Consider the following 17,532-nt stretch of genomic DNA (forward strand, 5'->3'; position numbering starts at 1 on the left):
TATATAATAGAGGCAGGATATTCCCCTTGCACCTTAAAATTCAAGATGGAGGTCAATGAGACAGCCTTCACCCACCGTGGCCTCATTTCCAAATGGTGATGTGGGAAGGATGGGATAGGAAAGGAAAATCAAGAAGGGAAGCCCAGTGGGAAGTGTGGCTCCCATGGAATATGTACTGGGGGGAAGCCACCAAAGGGTCCTCAATTACCAAAAATGCTTTAGGCTGGGAAACATACTTCCCTAGGAGAGACTGGGGAGAGGATGCACAAAACCACTGCTTCCTTAGCAAATATTCCCACTGTCTGGCATGCTGGGGCTGTTCCTTTCTCCCCTTACTGCAAACAATCCCTAGGGATGGGGTCTCTCTTTTTTTGCTTTCATTCTGATCTTGGGACTTGCTTTTTCAGTGGTTGCAGCTCACCATGTATGCCTGAACCAGGCCAGCCTCACGCAGTATTACTCGAGTCATATACCGCAAACGACTCTCTAGCTGAACTCCCAACAGACTTCCAGGAGCTCCATCATCCTTTTTCCTCTTCCACTTCACTCCCCACTCAACCTCAAGGCATCTGTTGATCTTTCAGGGCTAGCCCGACCCTTCAGTTAAGGAAGAGGATAGGAAGAACAACTTTGTCACATGGAGGAAAGTGCTTCTGTCTGCCTCAGATAGTTGTAGTCCAGCTGAGAGGTTTACTCTGAATATAGGCTGACTCAGCTCTAAAGCAAATGCAAGAGTTTTGATGCCTCTCCTTAGCTTGCCTTAGGCTGTTTGCATTCCTTGTGCTGGAGGCCTCTATTACCTTTCTGCTGTCCCACCCATGAGACAGTAACCAAACTAGCTCTAGGTTCTGGCTGATTGTTTTGAGAAGGACCTGCTCTGGGGTAAACTGTGGAACAGAACTGGATACTTTGGGTTATCTAACTCGGAGGTTTGGCTGAATTCTGAAAAAAAAAGTCGATGGAAATTAATAAAGGCATGTGTATGGCTAGTTCTATCATGTTTTGTTTTCTCCCATTTAGTTATCAACCACAGCAGAGCTGAATGACTGTCAATCTTGCATTCAACTATCACAGTGCAGAAGGCCCTAATTTCAGAATAGATCAAGGAAAAACACAAACCAAAATAACATAACAAAAAACCCTAACTCCTACTTTAATCGTGCCTACTACAGTTTCTTGAGCAGAGGAGTCACTCAGTGTATTCCAAGATATATGAGGAAGGGGAATAGCTGTTAGTACTTAGAACATCAAGAATAGATATGTCACCTTTGGAGGAGGGGAGGGAATACTTACCTGAGGGCCATGGAGCAGAGATGTAGTTTTTAATACTATTTTCTGCATTAACTAACTGACCTTTTGAATTACCTCAGACAAGTCTTGAATATAGCTGTTTGCCATACTTATCCAGACCATGCTCCGTGACATATCTATAACCATCCTACATTTTTCAATTTCCTTCTTGGTGCTCTAGAGCAACATGGAAAAGAAAGGGTTGGCTATGAATGTACAGACAAGGTAACAAAAGTTAACAGTCAATTAGTAAAAGTACTTTATTTTCCTCTTATATTTGCTTTATATCTTGCTTTACAAAGTTATGAAGTTCACAGCTTTATACCAAAATGTAAGAAGGCTAAGCTATTTGCTTACAAACATTTCGCAGTCAATGTATTCTTTAGATTCATATTTAATATATATTTTTAAAAATCAGAAACCAAGGGTGCTGGAGCAGCTCTAGGGCATATATTTCTCTTTAACAGCCCTTCCTCCTTGACCCCCTTTCCCCCCAATACACTTGGGCCACTACCTTGAATGTAAAGCATATCTAAATTTCTTTTAGGGAATTTTAAAGTCACCATGTGACCCAAGAGGGTCACATATTTGGGGGTTAGAAGTGGTGTTAAAGGGTACTGTGCAATTTGCACTAAGTTTGGTTTACAAGAGGATCTCACATTCACTTGCATATGCAACTCAGTATAGACCATGATAGCCTCTATTCCTATCCACTGGCCAGCTTTTCTTAAACCCTGTGGCACCTGATGATTTGGGACAGAGACAAAACCACTATTTTATAACTCTGTCAGCCATGGCCTTCTTAAGAGCTCTAGGTAATGGGAACAAAATATGTAAGTAAGTGTATTTAAATTGCAGTTATTTGAGCAAGCCAGAGGGTGCGTGCTGTTCAAATCCCACCTAACATTTCAATCCCCCCTCCAATGACTTCCCTTCCATACATTACACCATACCATTCCACTAAGTGTACACCTATTCCCATCAAATCAACCACATGCCTAGTCACTAAAATTGTCCAATGAATAATCTAGAAAACAAAACAAAACAAAATGTGTTAGGCAAACAATCGCTTATACAGGAAAAATATTGCCCATGACTTATAGGTAAGTCAGGTGCTGAACACTCAACTGCTAACCATTCTGAGGGAGAAAAAACAACTTCCCCATTAAAGCAGGAGTGTATTAGTAATGACTTTCTGTCAAATTTCAGTAGCAGAAGGTCGAGATAATTCTTTGCTCTTAATTAGACTTTTGCTTTCGTTGTGTTTAACTGTTTTATAATGGAATAGAGAAGTATGCTAAAATATATTTTTGAGCCCAAAACTTAGTATAAAACTTAAAGTAACTGGTATTCTATCAGAATAAACTGCCATTAAGACGGTAGCATATGCATACCATATGCTATGTTTTCTTGGCTTCCAGCCTTTAGAAGTAGGCAGAAGCGATTAAAAATAACATTCTAAAACTGGTCTCGACTACTTGTAAGAAATGAGTTGGTTTCTGTCACGTAAGTTAACTGTTTCCTTCCTTTCTTAAGGTACGAAATACCAGAATCAACATAAATCCCTGAACTATAGCGCTTCTTTGAGGGGAAACAAAGGGTTAGAATCATCATGATATTGTGAAAATCGTAACTTTTAAGATGCTTAAAAGCAATAATACACAACCATAAGCAGCCAAAATGCTTATTGTGCCTTTGTAAACCAGAAGGCTGAAAAAGTATACTTTGGATAATATATTACCCGGTGTTAAAAGGATTTCATGTGTTCTTGAGAGATGTTACTGCTTCAAAATAAATTTTCATGAAACATGGAATATTATTACAAATATAGGTGCGCACATGTATACACACATACAAAGGAACGTTTGCACGTGCACACAGAGGGGCAAATACACTACACTCGATTCTCCCAAAGTTAAACCTCCTTCATAGCTCTTGTTGATTCTATCAGTCTATCAATTCTCTCAAATATCCTCCACAGTTACTCAACTCCTCACATACTCCTTTCCTGCTGTATGAAGGCTCTATCGTTCTCACCTTTTCAGACATGGACAGGATGTCCATTCAGGACAGGGTATCTATATAACAGAGCATTCAAGGACTCTTAGCACACTGCCCAATGCAGAAACAAGGCTACACTATAGTCCAGAGGAAAAAATGTCAGGTTTGCCATTAGATCCAAATGTATTTTCCTGGGAAATCACCATTCCCCAGTGCAGGGAACAGATCGTCTTCTCTGGAGATCCTCACAGGAAGTAAGGTGGGAAGGTGGGAAAGCTTCTTAATCTCATCCAGAAACAGCAAAAGTTTAGAAAGTAGATCTTTACTGCTCTCTCTCAAGCATCATGCAAATCTCAACAGTGTGGTTAACAAAAGAGTTTTTCCCATTCACAAGAACAAAGTAAATAATTTATGGGAGATTCATTACCTCTACTAGATTAGTTTTTAATTTTTTTTTGGATCCAGTATGAATCACTAGAGTCTTTCCTTGAAAAGGAGCACATGGTTAGTTTTGCATACAATTTCAGGGGGTTTCAAGAGTGTTCAAGAGTGTTCACAAACACTCTTGAAGCCTATCCATGAACCCCAGTGAAGCTACCTTCCCTGCCCTGGAAGCTGAGAAAAAACATGTGAGTGGAAGTATGTACACTAACAGGGTAGGAATGAACCCAAATGCTCCACAATCCTAAAAAATGAGAGGCATGGCATGTGGCAATGGGCTCTTCTCACTTCTTCCCTTCTATCTCTCTGAAGAATGTGTTCTGAGTTTTGAAAATCCAGAAATAAAAGCAACATTCTGTATCTTACTGATAAGAGTCCAAAGAAAATTCAAAAAGAGAGCAGTTCCACTAAGGCTTTGCTAATTTGGCTGCTCTCAGCGGACAGGTACATACCTTCACCGTACTCCACTCTTTTATCCAAAAAAGCTGGGAGGGAAAGGCAAAGACTCTACAGTTTCCAGATATAAGTCTAAGAAGTCTACTTAAGGCCCTAAAAACAGTATCCAGATGCTTTATCCTAACTTCCCCATCGTAGGTGCTGTGGATGGGTGGAAAGCGTCCTGGGAGCCCAGAAAAGAAGTACTTGATGGCTACCATCAATATAGGTCCACCAAGATAGTGGAAGAGGTCTAAGGGTTGGCAATGGTGCAAACCAAAAGGTTTCAAACCCACAGCCGACTTGGAAAGTCAGAAATTGGAAAAGGAGATGAAGCCTACACCTCCAGTTACCTGCAGCAGTGAGAGCCCAGGTAACAGCCAAATTTAAAGCAAGGCATTAAGTCTGTGCACCGAGACAGAGGTCTGTGTACAAAGGATGACTAGGAAGTGTTGTCTACAAGGATTTGTCATTATGTGATTTGCCATCTGAATACCTGAAAGTTAGTCAACAGAGCAGCTATTCTAGTTGCTAAAAACTATGTGCCCTTTACCATTTAGAACCAGCTTGGACTAGCTACAAAGCAAGAGAATACTGAAGAAAATTGCACCTAATTATTAAGAAAAGGAACTATTTGTTTCCGATTTAACTATCCAATTATTTCAAGTGGAGAAATTAAAACTGATCCTGAAAAATCCAGTATTTGAAAAAACTTGTACTTAAAAGCAACCATCATAAGAATATAAACCAAAAATCACAAACTGAAAATCAATAAAATATATGTCTGATTAGGGTCAAACTTAGTAACCAATTAAGATTTGTAGCTTTAATAACATCTGGAGAATACAAGTATATCGTTACATGTCATACTACCCCAGAGGAAAATGGTTTCTTAAAATCTGTTTAAATCTGACAAACCTCCAGCAAGAACTTAAAATGTTTCCTATCATCCCATAGAGCTGCCCCGGCTTATGCTATTAGTAAGCCTGGCATAGTCACCACCATTTCCTTCCCTGCTTTCCTGGAGAAGGGAAGAGAATGGCAGTGTGAGGGGCCAATGGGAAAATAGTTCAATAAGTGACTTCCCAACATGGGAGGCAAAAAGCTTCATGAATCAATTTTGCTGTCATCCTCAGCATGTCTTTCAATGTGTCCTGCAGCATCCTAGAGAAAAAGGGAAAAGTGTCCATGAGACAAGAGTCAGTAGTAAGGCAAGAGAAGGTCAAAGCCAAGGAAAGCCCTATGATACATTCAATTTAGGATGCATATAAGAAAGGCAGTTATGAGTCACAGTACTTTACTAATTTACATGAAACTATGCATTTCAAGATGAGTTCTTATCTTAGCTTAACAGCATTATAATAAACTCCTAAGTTCAGATGGGATATGAAACATTCAAAAACATCCTCTTTATGTTCTTTACCTAAACACTATTTGATTCCTCATTCAAAACCTTGTTGAACTTTCCTCCCAATCTCTGAATAATAAAAAAAAAAAAAAAGGAAAGTCCCTAGGACTCCCCATCTATTGCAATTCTGAACATTCTACTATGGCAAAAGAATCTGAGAGTCTCTTGGACTTTATCTTATTTATTCAGGAAAAAAAAATTCTTACATAGCTGAATTGCTAAAGGGAACAGAAAAGAACTATGTCTATTAATTAGAGGCTCTTTCCCTTTAGTTGGGCTGTATCCAAGAATCAGCCCTATGTGGAATTGTCTAAATCAGGAGTTGGCAAATTTTTTTCTGGAAAGGGCCAGACAGAAAATATTTTGGGCCTTGCAGGCCATACAGTCTCTGTTGCAACCACACAACTCTTGTGCTTGTAGCACCAAAGACTCTATGGACAATGGGGATGTGCTCAAATGAATGTGGATTTGCTCCAATAAAATTTTATTTACAAAAATAGACAAAGGGCTACTTTGGTCCTTAGGCCGTAGGTTTGTTGAACCCTGCCCAGGTTAACCTTAGATCCCAAAGATATACCTGTTTGGATCCTTTCCTAGCAGTAAAAAAAGCATCACAGTTCTTCCAGCGACATTTCAGAGTTTGAAAATTCGGATTAGTGTGGTCAGTCAGCAAGTGTTGTTTCAAATGATCTACAACACCAAATATGAGAGAGCAACCATGCCACTGGAGAGAAAGAATGAGAGGGCTAAATTAAAAAAATACAGAAAACCTACAATCAACATCTTTCACTTGTATCCCATAAATACTGTGGAAGAGTATTTTAATTATTCTGTTTTATCTTTAATTAGTTTATTTAAATATAACAAAAAGTTATTTAATTTAATAATTAAAAAAGGCAAACAACTTTCCTATAATACTGAAAGGGTTGTTTTTGACAATTTTAAGAATCATTGACTTGTAAAGTTGAAAATATAAATGTCCAATAAAGAAAACGATAATTGTGGAAATATTTGTTGTAGAAAATGGTGTTTGCCATGCAAGGCTGACTTTACCCACAATCTTATAATCACCTACTTTTTAAATAATATAACTTTATTTTTAAATGTGATTTAATTTAACTTGTTAGTGAGAAAGCAAAAAGACTCTTTATCCCGCCTTTTTTCCTTACAGCCTTGTTTGTAATAAACCTTTGAGTTTTTCTTCTGTCAGCACAACCCCATCTCTCTACCTTTAAAACCAGAAGGTACTTTTCCCATTTCTCTACATAGGTTAACTTTCTATTTTTATATTCTGGATCCCATTGTACTAGACTTTGCTTGCCTTCATAGAGAAGTCTAACAAGCAAAGATAGTGTATATGTAAAAAGCTGAAAAGTAATTAGACTGTGAAGAAGCCTAAGACTAAAATCAGATTTTGAAATGGAGAGTGTCGAGTTTATTTCATTAATGCTGAAAAGGTGGTTAGGGTTTGGAGAAAAAAACATTAAGTGCCATAAACTTTTCTTTGTTCAGTATGAATATTTGAACTGATGAAACAAATGAAGGATTATAAGGTATAGTGTAAGAGTTCTGAGAGTTAATCACCAGGCCCCATTCCTACCCTAAAATAAAACTATGCAATTTAGCTCAGTGAAATGAGGTATAGAATTCCAGGACTACAAATTTTTATCTTCCTATTCTTTGAAAACCAGCAAAGATATACACTCAATTATTAATACAAATAATCTTTAAGGAGAGGGTGTAATATAGGGGAGGTCACAAAAATTAGCACTTCTACTTTTAATTTCACAGACCTTGGTATTGCTATTTTTAAAAGCATGATTATTTTCACAGTAAAACTGTGAAAAAAGTCACTTAGAAGACAACTTCTGAGAAATGGCATTTAAATATACCTCATACCTAATCTTAAAGTGGACTCTTCAATAAAGAAGTATAGAAGCATTTTTGTGTATGTGGTTTTAAAAACTACACTTTTTTTCTACAGTGGAAGGCATAAAGGAGAGGCTCAAATATAAAAATGCTATGTTTTACTCCTTACCCAACAGCGGTAATTCTGCATCAGATTTAGTTTCACAGCCTGAATACTGCCATCATAACAGCCAGTATAAATCTGAAGAAAGAGGTTTATCACATCAGACCAAAACAATTTATAAGAAAGTACAAACACCATCTCAATGAGAGTCAACAACTACTTGAAGCAGCTAGAATAAGAAAACACAAACCTAAACCAAACCAGCCCCATAGCACTAGAATGGGGAAGTATTTTGCAGATCTGCTAGCCTAGGCACTTTTAAGTTGTGCTCCTTGGAGCTAGACTTGGGACCATGGCTGAGGGCAGGGAGTGGGCAGGACTCAGAAACACCCACTTCAACTGGTGGTTCTATATGGGTGTTAAATATTGGACTTCTGTATTTCATTGGAACAAGCAGTTTTACAGCTCAGAGTTTGAAAAGCATCCATCTGGTTCAATCCCATAATTTAAAAATAAAATAAACCAAGGCTTAGTAGCAGAATTAAGTGAGTTAGCTTCTACTTTTGGGTCTGCTACTAACTCTGCCACACTTGCCAAATCTCCTGACTGCATTCCAATGTTCTGTGCAAGACCGTTATGTCTCTAGGAAAACCATTGCTCAATCTTTCTGAAGCAACTTAAATCTACCTTCTATTTAATTGTGACTAGTATGTTTTTTATTATAATTAATTTAGTTATTAACAGAAAAGGAATGTTCTACAATATTACTGGGTAACTTCTCACTATTATTACGTCAAGATACAGAAAGCATTCAATAAAATGAGGCTTACCAAAAAGAGTTAACTTCCTGTCACTACCTTTGGAAGTGACAGATAGTAATATTTTTGCCAGTTTGTTGAATTTTTATAAAACACATTCAATGACAAATATTTGACATGGCAAAGAATACTTACCATACTTTTATGGATGGTCATACACATAATCATGTCTTTGTGTCCTCCATAAACTTGCAAACGATCATGGGACTTAGGCAGAGGAAAAAAATAGCAAAAGAATTAAAGTTATTTATATTTATACTTTGTGTTTAATAAGCCTGGTCCCTAAGGGCCTTTGGCATGTTTAAAACTATAACTGAGCTACTGAGCTGAAGCACCACTAGCATTCTAACACAAAGATTTAAATTTAATGACAGACCTTCTAATAAGTCTCCCTCTTCAATGTGGGAACTGATAATCACAAATGATAAAACCAACTGCGAGTGGGCCACAGTGGCTCAGCAGGCAGAGTTCTTGCCTGCCATGCTGGAGACCCGGGTTCAATTCCATGCAAAAAACCCAAAAAAAAACAATTGCTGTATAGTGTCAAAATCCCAAACTTGAATCACATACAAGGAGAACTAGAGTTTCTCTCTAAAACCCACTTAAGCTTTGACACTTGTGAGCCTGACCACATGTCTCAGAGCAGTACTTCTGAAAGCATAGTTCAGGACCAGCTGCTTCATAGGTATCCATAACAAATGCAGATTCCTGGGACCCATCCTCAACTTACTGCATCAAAAACCGACACTGAACCCAATAAACTCCCCAAATCATTCAACCAAAAATAATGGATCTAAAGTCTACCTGTAATTCATAGACACGAACAAACTTATCCAGGCAAGCAGTCACCATCACTTTTCCTAGGATATTCACCACAGTCACTGCATGATTGTGGCCTTTATAGATTCGCACAAGTTCACCAGTCTGCGTCAGAAGAGACCTAAGTCACCAGCCTGACTTTTAAAAAGAAACTCTTTATTTTGAAATAACTACAAACTTACAGGAGAATTGAAAAAATAATACAATACATAAAACTCCAATATATGCCCTCACAAGATACCCAGATTTAGCAACTTTTAGCATTCTGTGACATTTTTTTCTTTCTCTTTATCCCTCCCTTCCTCCCTCCCCCTGCCCCCACTTATCTAACTATCTGAAAGTAGGCATTATGCTCTTTTAACATTTCCACTGCCTGGCACGTTTTCTGGGAACAAGGATACTCACTATGTAATGTGTAACCAAGTACAGCCATCAGGTTCAAGAAGTTTAACATTGATATAAGTACACATAGACTGACTTTTAAGATTCCTTCTGACTGATATGAGATTTGTGATTCTATAATTCTAAGATGCAAACTGAGGCCTACTTTTACACATACGTTACTGTACTAATCTGAACACCTGAAGTACTCCCACAAGTATCTGTTATCTTAACAAAATAGATGAAACGTATCCTGATGGAGAGAACCTGTGTCACTGAAAAAGGAGTACACTAACACTACCTCTATTTATCTTATAGCTTTTGAAGTACTTTCGCTTTTATCATCTCACTGGATCTGGACAAGTCTAATGTGGTGGGATTATCCCAAGGTTTACAAATCAAGAAACTGCGTTTCAAAGAAATGACTTATCTATCCAAGGTACCAACATCATGTTCCTATTCCACTACAGCTGCCTCCATGACCTCAGCAGATTCTTGGTTGTTTTCATCTGTTCTATTTTAAACTACACATCATATCCACTTTCTCAAGAGTCTTAGGTGCTCAATTTACCTCAGGTTTTAAGTGAGGCATTCAATTAAATTTTAGATAAATTTTAAATGTGTCCCCATTAGAATTTTTGATGAGGTCATAATTTCTAGGGTGCTCAATTAATACCCAAGAATTTATGCATTGGGATTCTTATTAAACCCTTCACTGGGTAAAAGGCTTAATTTAAATTGTAAGAGGTCAGAGGAATCCTTCGATCTATAATACCATCACAGATTTGATTACATTGAGTCAACCCAGCTTACGTGAATGTTGTGGGCATGGACAGACTGATCACTGGAGCCACTGAACACAAGGTCATTCACCACCTTAAAGAAAAATGTTAGTAAGTCTGAGTCAGTGTATGGTTCTCAGTTTCCTCTGTAACTTGAATTGAACATTGTCAAATTCTAATTCCCTTCCTATTGTGAGATGAGCTTGCAATATGTATAATTCTCAGACAACTTACTCCCTGCCACCACGCACTCTGATGAACTGATCAAGGGTTATTTGATTTGTTGCCTCATCAAAATGATTATGATGTATTCCAGAAAGGCAACAGAATATGAAGACATTTTATAATAAAAATGTTTTTATGTCTTATTATGTGTTTATGTTTTATTGTTTATTAATTAATATGTTAAAAAATAGCACATCACTTAGTGACCCGAGTGTAAAGAGGGGGATTGCAATTTCCTTGCTCTTTTCAAGATGGCTGTGTTCTAAATAACATGCTAAACAAATGGGAAATGTCATTTAAAACCTTTCCATTTGCTCAACAATTCCTGTACTCTTACAATCATACTTGCCTTCATGCAAAGAATGGTTTTGCTATGGCCCTCCAGAGTTCTGAGGAGCAGTCCGTTCCGTGCATCACGTACACTAATGGTACAGTCATAAGATCCCACAACCAGCAGCTTTCGGGCACCCTCCTGAGCTGTGGCAAGACAGCTGACAGCCCGAGGACCATGGCATTCAAAGATCTCGAGTCGTTTGTTGTTCTGAAAAATAAACCATGGTCATATGAAGTAAAAGCCACTTAGCTGGAAAACCTCAAAACAAACAAACCAAAAATTGCTGCCTGGATATAAACTCTCAATTCTATTCCTGTACTTAAAAACTCTCATGCCCACTCCATCCTTAGCCTCCCAATTTCTGTCATTCCCAGTCTAACTTTTTCTGCTGTGCTCATGACATGCTTTGCTCCAATGGGGCAGACTCTTACATTCTTACTTCAACCCATACTATCCTCATCCTAATTAGAAATTGGTTCTCTTTTATGCTTTCTCGTCCTTCCCTTAAGTGAATGATAATGAAGGATCAACCTTTTTTCCCATCCTCGGGTATGTTTTCCATGCCAGCACGGTTTCACTGATTTTTTGTCTTCCAAAATCTGTGCAATCTATTTCTTTTGCTGTTTCCAAAAATCTGTATTGGGAATTACTTTCTTGGGTAATTTCATTAAGAGTCTCACATTCTCCACCTTTTTTGGTTATTCTGATGTTCTTATGACTAATGCTTCTACCATTTCCACCATCTCTTACCACATCACTTAGAGCACTAGAGAAGTCTTTTTATCAGTTTTAAAGTGTGAATGGTCACATCCTAAATCCCAAAACATCCCTTTAGCTCAGATTTCAGCATTGCTTCTTTCATTCCCCTGTCAGTCTTGTTCATGAAATCTTCCACGTCCCAAAACCACTAAAAAGTGATTTTAGGTATATGAATGGACTAAAACTCCAAGAAACCAAGCAGAAAGCAGCTGCTGTACATATGGCAAGATAAGCAACAATTCAGCCATCTTGGGGTGTTGGGGAGATGGAGACTGATTGGTGTTCAGGGCCCAGTAGTGGACAGGCTCTGGTAAATAGCCCTGGCTTTCTGCTGAAAAGCCAGAAGCACAACATTCCAAAGTATAGACAAACCAGAAAAAGCCCAGCCCTAACAAACCTAAGCCTCTAGTTTTTCTTACATAATGCCCAACATTCAACAAAAAATTACTGGCATGCAGACCCTGCCTCAATCAAGATGCCAGAATAAGATACTTCAGGGCTCCATTCCCCCCAAAGAAACTTTGAACAAGCAAAAACAGCCAAAGGAATGCAGTTACCAGGGAAAATACCAAATCAAGGAAAAGGCTACTTAAAGGTGATAGGATTTCCTGCCAGATTGGCAGGCTCCTTCCCACCCCTCACGGGCCTGGCACAGGGCTGACCATACTCCAGGGCAGATCCCTGCTCCTGCTTCTAGAGAGAGTAACGTAATACACATATATACTGGGTGAACGTATGTTTGGCCTAATCGGTTTGTTAGTGGCCTGAGGGACTCATAGTCTTAGAACTTGCCCTATGTATTTCTACCGAACTCTCCTACAGAATGCTGGGGGAGAGCAGTCAAGTCTGCTGTCTGAGGCAAAGTGTTACCTGCTATAGGATGTACAGTGCTATGTCAGGACTATAAGAAAACTGTTTCCTACAGAAGAGAAGACGTTTGCATCCACATGCATGGGGGAATTCCTAGGGCCACGTGCACATGCCAAAGACAAGATGCGTGCACAGAAAGGATCAGGAAGGCTTTTAGGTCTTGACCTGGAGTTATTCTCTAAACTAACAATATAGCGATCTGACTGGGAAAGGTGTTTTCTGTTTTTTCTTCCTTTTCTTTTTTTTTGTTAGCTCTTGGCATTCATAAATCTGTCATAACAATAGCTGAATAGAAACTTAAGGAACAGATACCACAGAGCATTAAACACCAATAACATAGTAAAATACCAAAATGCTCAGGTATCGCCAACGTTTACAAAACATACAAAGAAACAGGAAGCAATGGCCCAGGCAAAGGAAAAAATTAAAGCATTACAAACCATCAATGAGGAGGACCAGACTTGGTACATACGCGACAAAGAATTTAAACAAATCGCCCTAAATATGCTCAAAAGGTAAAGGAAAATATGGACAAAAATTAAAGGAACTCTGGAAAATGAAAGATGAAACAGAATATCAATGGAGAGATGGAAATTATGAAAAGGAACCAAATAGAGCTGAAGACCACAGTAACAAAAATTAAAAACTCCCTAGATGGGTTGAACAGTAGATTGGAGCTGGGAGAAGAGAGAACCAGACAACTTGAAGGTAAGACAATTGAAATCCTACAGTCTAAAGAGCAAAAAGAAAAAAGAATGAAAAAAAAGCACACAAAAAGCCTGAAGAACCTGTGCAACACCATCAAGCCCACGCATTGTGGACTCACAAAACCCTCACTGCGGGAGTCCCAGAAAGAGAAGAGAGAGGAGCAGAGAGAATAATCAAAGACATAATGGCTGAAAACTTCCCCAATTTAACAAAAAACATAAATATTCACATCTAAGATGCTCAATGAACTCCAAACGGGATAAACCCAAATAGACCACACTGCAGCATTTATAATCAAACTGCTGGGTGTCGATGATGAAGAGAGAATTCAGGAAGCTGCAAGAGAGAAGCAGCACGTCATATACAAGGGAGACACAATAAGGTTAAGTGCCAATTTCTCATTAGAAACCATGGAAGCATGAAGGCAGTGGGATGGCATATTTAAAGTTTTGAAAGCAAAAAACTTTCCAACCAAGAATTCCATATCTGGCAAAACTATCTTTCAAAAATGAGACAGAGACTATGACATTTCCAGATGAACAAAAACTGAAACCTTATGGGAGATGGTAAAGATAGTTCGGCACATTGAAAGGAAAGGACAACAGACAATAGATCAAATGCACATGAAGAAAATAAGTATCTTCAGTGGGGGTAATGACATGGGTAAATATAAATGTTGGTACTATTCTATTTTTGGTTTGTGACTCCACTTTTTACCTCCCACAGAATCTAAAAGGCAAATGCATAAGATATAATGACAGGGCAGTGCAAGTGTAGCTCAGCCTGCAATGTGGGAGACCCAGGTTCGATTCCCGTAGCCTGCACATGCCAAGAAAACAAAAACAAAAACAAAATGTTATGACAAATCAGTGGTTCTGAACTCATAATGTATAAGCCTATAAACTGTGACAAGAACTAGATAATGGTGGCAGCACAGAGGGATATGGGAATGTAGTTTGTGTATACTATTGAAGCTAAATTGGCATCAAAGTATTCGAGATTATTATAAATTCAGGAAGTTAAATTCAAGCCTCAAGTTAACTTTAAAGAAAATACTGAAGAATATGCAAACTCAGAGAAACAGAAATTAGAGTACAGTTTGTCAGGGGTAGGGAGCAGAGAGAATAGGGAAATAATGCATGAGTGTAAGATTTCTGTTTGGGGAGATGGAAAAGTTTTCATAATGGGAGGTACTGAGGGTACTACAATATCATGAATGTGCTTAATCCCAATGAATGTCAAGCATGGGCAGGGTTGAGATGGAAAAGTTTGTTGCATATATGTTCCCATGGTTAAAAAAACAAAGAGTAACTAAGGAGACAATGACAATTAAGTGTAATTAAGTGTGATGATCCTAGGTGGGATCTAGTAAAGGAAGAAAAAAGGTTCAAAGGGACATTAAAAAAAAATTGGAATTTAGACTGTAAACTTTATAGCAATGCTAAATTTCTTAAACTTGAGAACTGCACTTAAGGTGGTCACATTAGTGAATATTCTTGTTCTTAGGAAATGCACATGGCAGTATTAAGTGTTCAAGGAGCATGACACATACAGCGTATACTCAAGTGTTCAGGAAATGGATTGATAAATAGATTGATGGAAGAAAGAATGATATGGCAAATGTGGCAAAATATTAAAATTGGTGGATCTAGGTTTCTGGGGAGTTAAGGGTATGTTGGATTTCTCTGTACGGGGTCTGTTTTATTTTTCTAACTGTCCTTAGAGTTTGGAAGTATTTAAAAAAAAAAAAATTACCAGCATGCAAACAAACAAATCAAATGAACAAAAGCTAGGAGGAAAAAGTAAATGATAGAAATATATTCACAGGTGATCCAGATATACTGGTGTTATCAGAATAGGGACTTTGAAATAATTATGACTAATATGCTAAAGAAAACAAAGGAAAAAATAGTGAATTTCAGTAAAAGGTACTTCATTCACATCAAAGCTACCATTTAACACCTCCCAATTCATCTTGTCTATTGGTTTCCACCTGCCTCTGCTACACTCTCTAAGAAAACTAGACTCCTTGTCTGGTTCAAAGTTGTTATCATCATCAGCCCAGACTTTCCAGTACAATTTTTGATTCTCATCTATTGATCGTTCCCAACATGGACCCTTGTTGCTACCTGGAAATGCTTTCATCAATTTTCTGTCCATTTCCTAGGACATTCCCTACAGCACTAGCTTTAGCCCCTCCTTTGTTCTTTTTTCACTTTATTATACTTGCCCTACATATCAGGTCTAAATTTAGTCTCTCAGCTTTTCTTCTAATCTCTCCATGACATACTTCTATAACATTTTCTTTCCTCACATATCACACATAGACCTATTTTTTTTTTGTGAAGAAAAGCATTATTTGGCTTTGTTATTCTTCAATATTGCTCATTTATTTCTCCCATACTTTTGGCAAACACTACAAATGAGTCTTCTATACCAGCCACTTGTCTGGCCTTTGTATTCTTTTCATAACTTCCAGCAAGTATAGTGGTGTGCTTAAAAGCTAGGGCTCTGGAATCAAATGCCTAAGTTTGAATCTTGGCTCTAACACTCTATTTTTTTATCTTGGGGAAATGCATAAAATGTAATGACAAATGTGTTAGTTAGATTCAGTTGTCAACTTGGCCAGGTGAGCATACTTAGTCTTGTTGCTGTGGACATAAGCCAACGGTACGTGAACCTCATCTGTTGCCAATTACATCTGCAGTCAGCTAGGAGGCGTGTCTGCTGCAATGAGTGACGTTTGACTTAATTGGCTGGTGCTTAAATGAGAGAACGCAACATAGCACAGCCAAGCAGCTCGGCATTCCTCATCTCAGCACTTGCAGCTCAGCCCAGGCCTTTGGAGATGCAGAAAGAAGTCACCCCAGGGAAAGTTGTTGGAACACAGGGGCCTGGAGAGAAGGCAGGCAGAGACCATCCTGTGCCTTCCACGTAAGAAAGAACCTCAGTGGAAAGTTAGCTGCCTTTCCTCTAAAGAACTAACAAAATAAATCCCCTTTTATTAAAAGTCAAAACGTTTCTCGTGTGTTGCATTCCGGCAACTAGCAAACTAGAACAACAAATCAGTGGTTCTGAACTCAGTTTTGAACCTCAGTTTGTAAAGGGGGTAATAATAATACTACTTTCCTCATAGGTTTATTTTTTATTTTTTTATTAATTAAAAAAAATTAACTAACACAACATTTAGAAATCATTCCATTCTACATATGCAATCAGTAATTCTTAATATCATCACATAGGTGTATGATCATCATTTCTCAGTACATATGCATCGATTTAGAGAAAGAAATAGCAAGACAACAGAAAAAGAAATAAAGTGATAACACAGAGAGAAAACAAAAATAAAAATAAAAAGTACAAAAATATATAAGAGAAAAAAACAAACAAACCAAAAAAAAAACTATAGCTCAGATGCAGCTTCATTCAGCGTTCCAACATAATTACATTACAATTAGGCAGTATTGTGCTGACCATTTTTTTTTTTAGAAATCATACCATTCTACATATGCAATCAGTAATTCTTAACATCATCACATAGATGCATGATCATCGTTTCTTAGTACATTTGCATCGGTTTAGAAGAACTAGCAATATAACCGAAAAAGATATAGAATGTTAATATAGAGAAAAAAAATAAAAGTAATAATAATAAGAACAAAACAAAACAAAACAAAAACCTATAGCTCGGATGCAGCTTCATTCAGTATTTTAACATGATTACTTTACAATTAGGTATTATTGTGCTGTCCATTTTTGAGTTTTTGTATCTAGTCCTATTGCACAGTCTGTATCCCTTCAGCTCCAATTAACCATTATCTTACCCTGTTTCTAAATCCTGCTGAACTCTGTTACCAATGACATATTCCAAGTTTATTCTCGAGTGTCAATTCACATCATTGGGACCATACAGTATTTGTCTTTTAGTTTTTGGCTAGACTCACTCAGCATAATGTTCTCTAGGTCCATCCATGTTATTACATGTTTCATAAGTTTATCCTGCCTTAAAGCTGCATAATATTCCATCGTATGTATATACCACAGTTTGTTTAGCCACTCGTCTGTTGATGGACATTTTGGCTGCTTCCATCTCTTTGCAATTGTAAATAACGCTGCTATAAACATTGGTGTGCAAATGTCCGTTTGAGTTTTTTGCCCTTAATTCCTTTGAGTAGATTCCCAGCAATGGTATTGCTGGGTCGTATGGCAATTCTATATTCAGCTTTTTGAGGAACTGCCAAACTGCCTTCCACAGTGGTTGCACCATTTGACATTCCCACCAACAGTGG

The 17,532-nt window shown here is 37.9% G+C and overlaps 2 protein-coding genes across 7 annotated transcripts in view; one reads left to right on the plus strand and one right to left on the minus strand.

Annotated features, from left to right (window-relative positions):
- The window catches only part of CAPN3 (calpain 3), a 79,542-nt gene extending 78,549 nt beyond the window's left edge, over nt 1-993 (plus strand). For all 3 annotated transcript variants that reach the window (XM_077127573.1, XM_077127574.1, XM_077127576.1), the window contains one exon: nt 408-993. In XM_077127573.1, coding sequence (XP_076983688.1) covers nt 408-434 — 27 coding nt within the window. In that variant the 3' untranslated portion in view covers nt 435-993. The remainder of the gene's footprint in view (nt 1-407) is intronic.
- A 532-nt stretch (nt 994-1,525) lies between these two features.
- ZNF106 (zinc finger protein 106) overlaps nt 1,526-17,532 on the minus strand; it is a 98,870-nt gene continuing 82,863 nt past the window's right edge. For all 4 annotated transcript variants that reach the window (XM_077127572.1, XM_077127569.1, XM_077127570.1 and 1 more), the window contains 7 exons: nt 10,922-11,113; nt 10,379-10,441; nt 9,170-9,289; nt 8,501-8,572; nt 7,614-7,685; nt 6,153-6,299; nt 1,526-5,331 (listed from right to left, as the gene is read on the minus strand). In XM_077127572.1, coding sequence (XP_076983687.1) covers nt 5,275-5,331; nt 6,153-6,299; nt 7,614-7,685; nt 8,501-8,572; nt 9,170-9,289; nt 10,379-10,441; nt 10,922-11,113 — 723 coding nt within the window. In that variant the 3' untranslated portion in view covers nt 1,526-5,274. The remainder of the gene's footprint in view (nt 5,332-6,152; nt 6,300-7,613; nt 7,686-8,500; nt 8,573-9,169; nt 9,290-10,378; nt 10,442-10,921; nt 11,114-17,532) is intronic.

Source organism: Tamandua tetradactyla, chromosome 14, assembly GCF_023851605.1.
Source record: "Tamandua tetradactyla isolate mTamTet1 chromosome 14, mTamTet1.pri, whole genome shotgun sequence".
In the NCBI taxonomy this organism is placed as follows: Eukaryota; Metazoa; Chordata; class Mammalia; order Pilosa; family Myrmecophagidae; genus Tamandua; species Tamandua tetradactyla.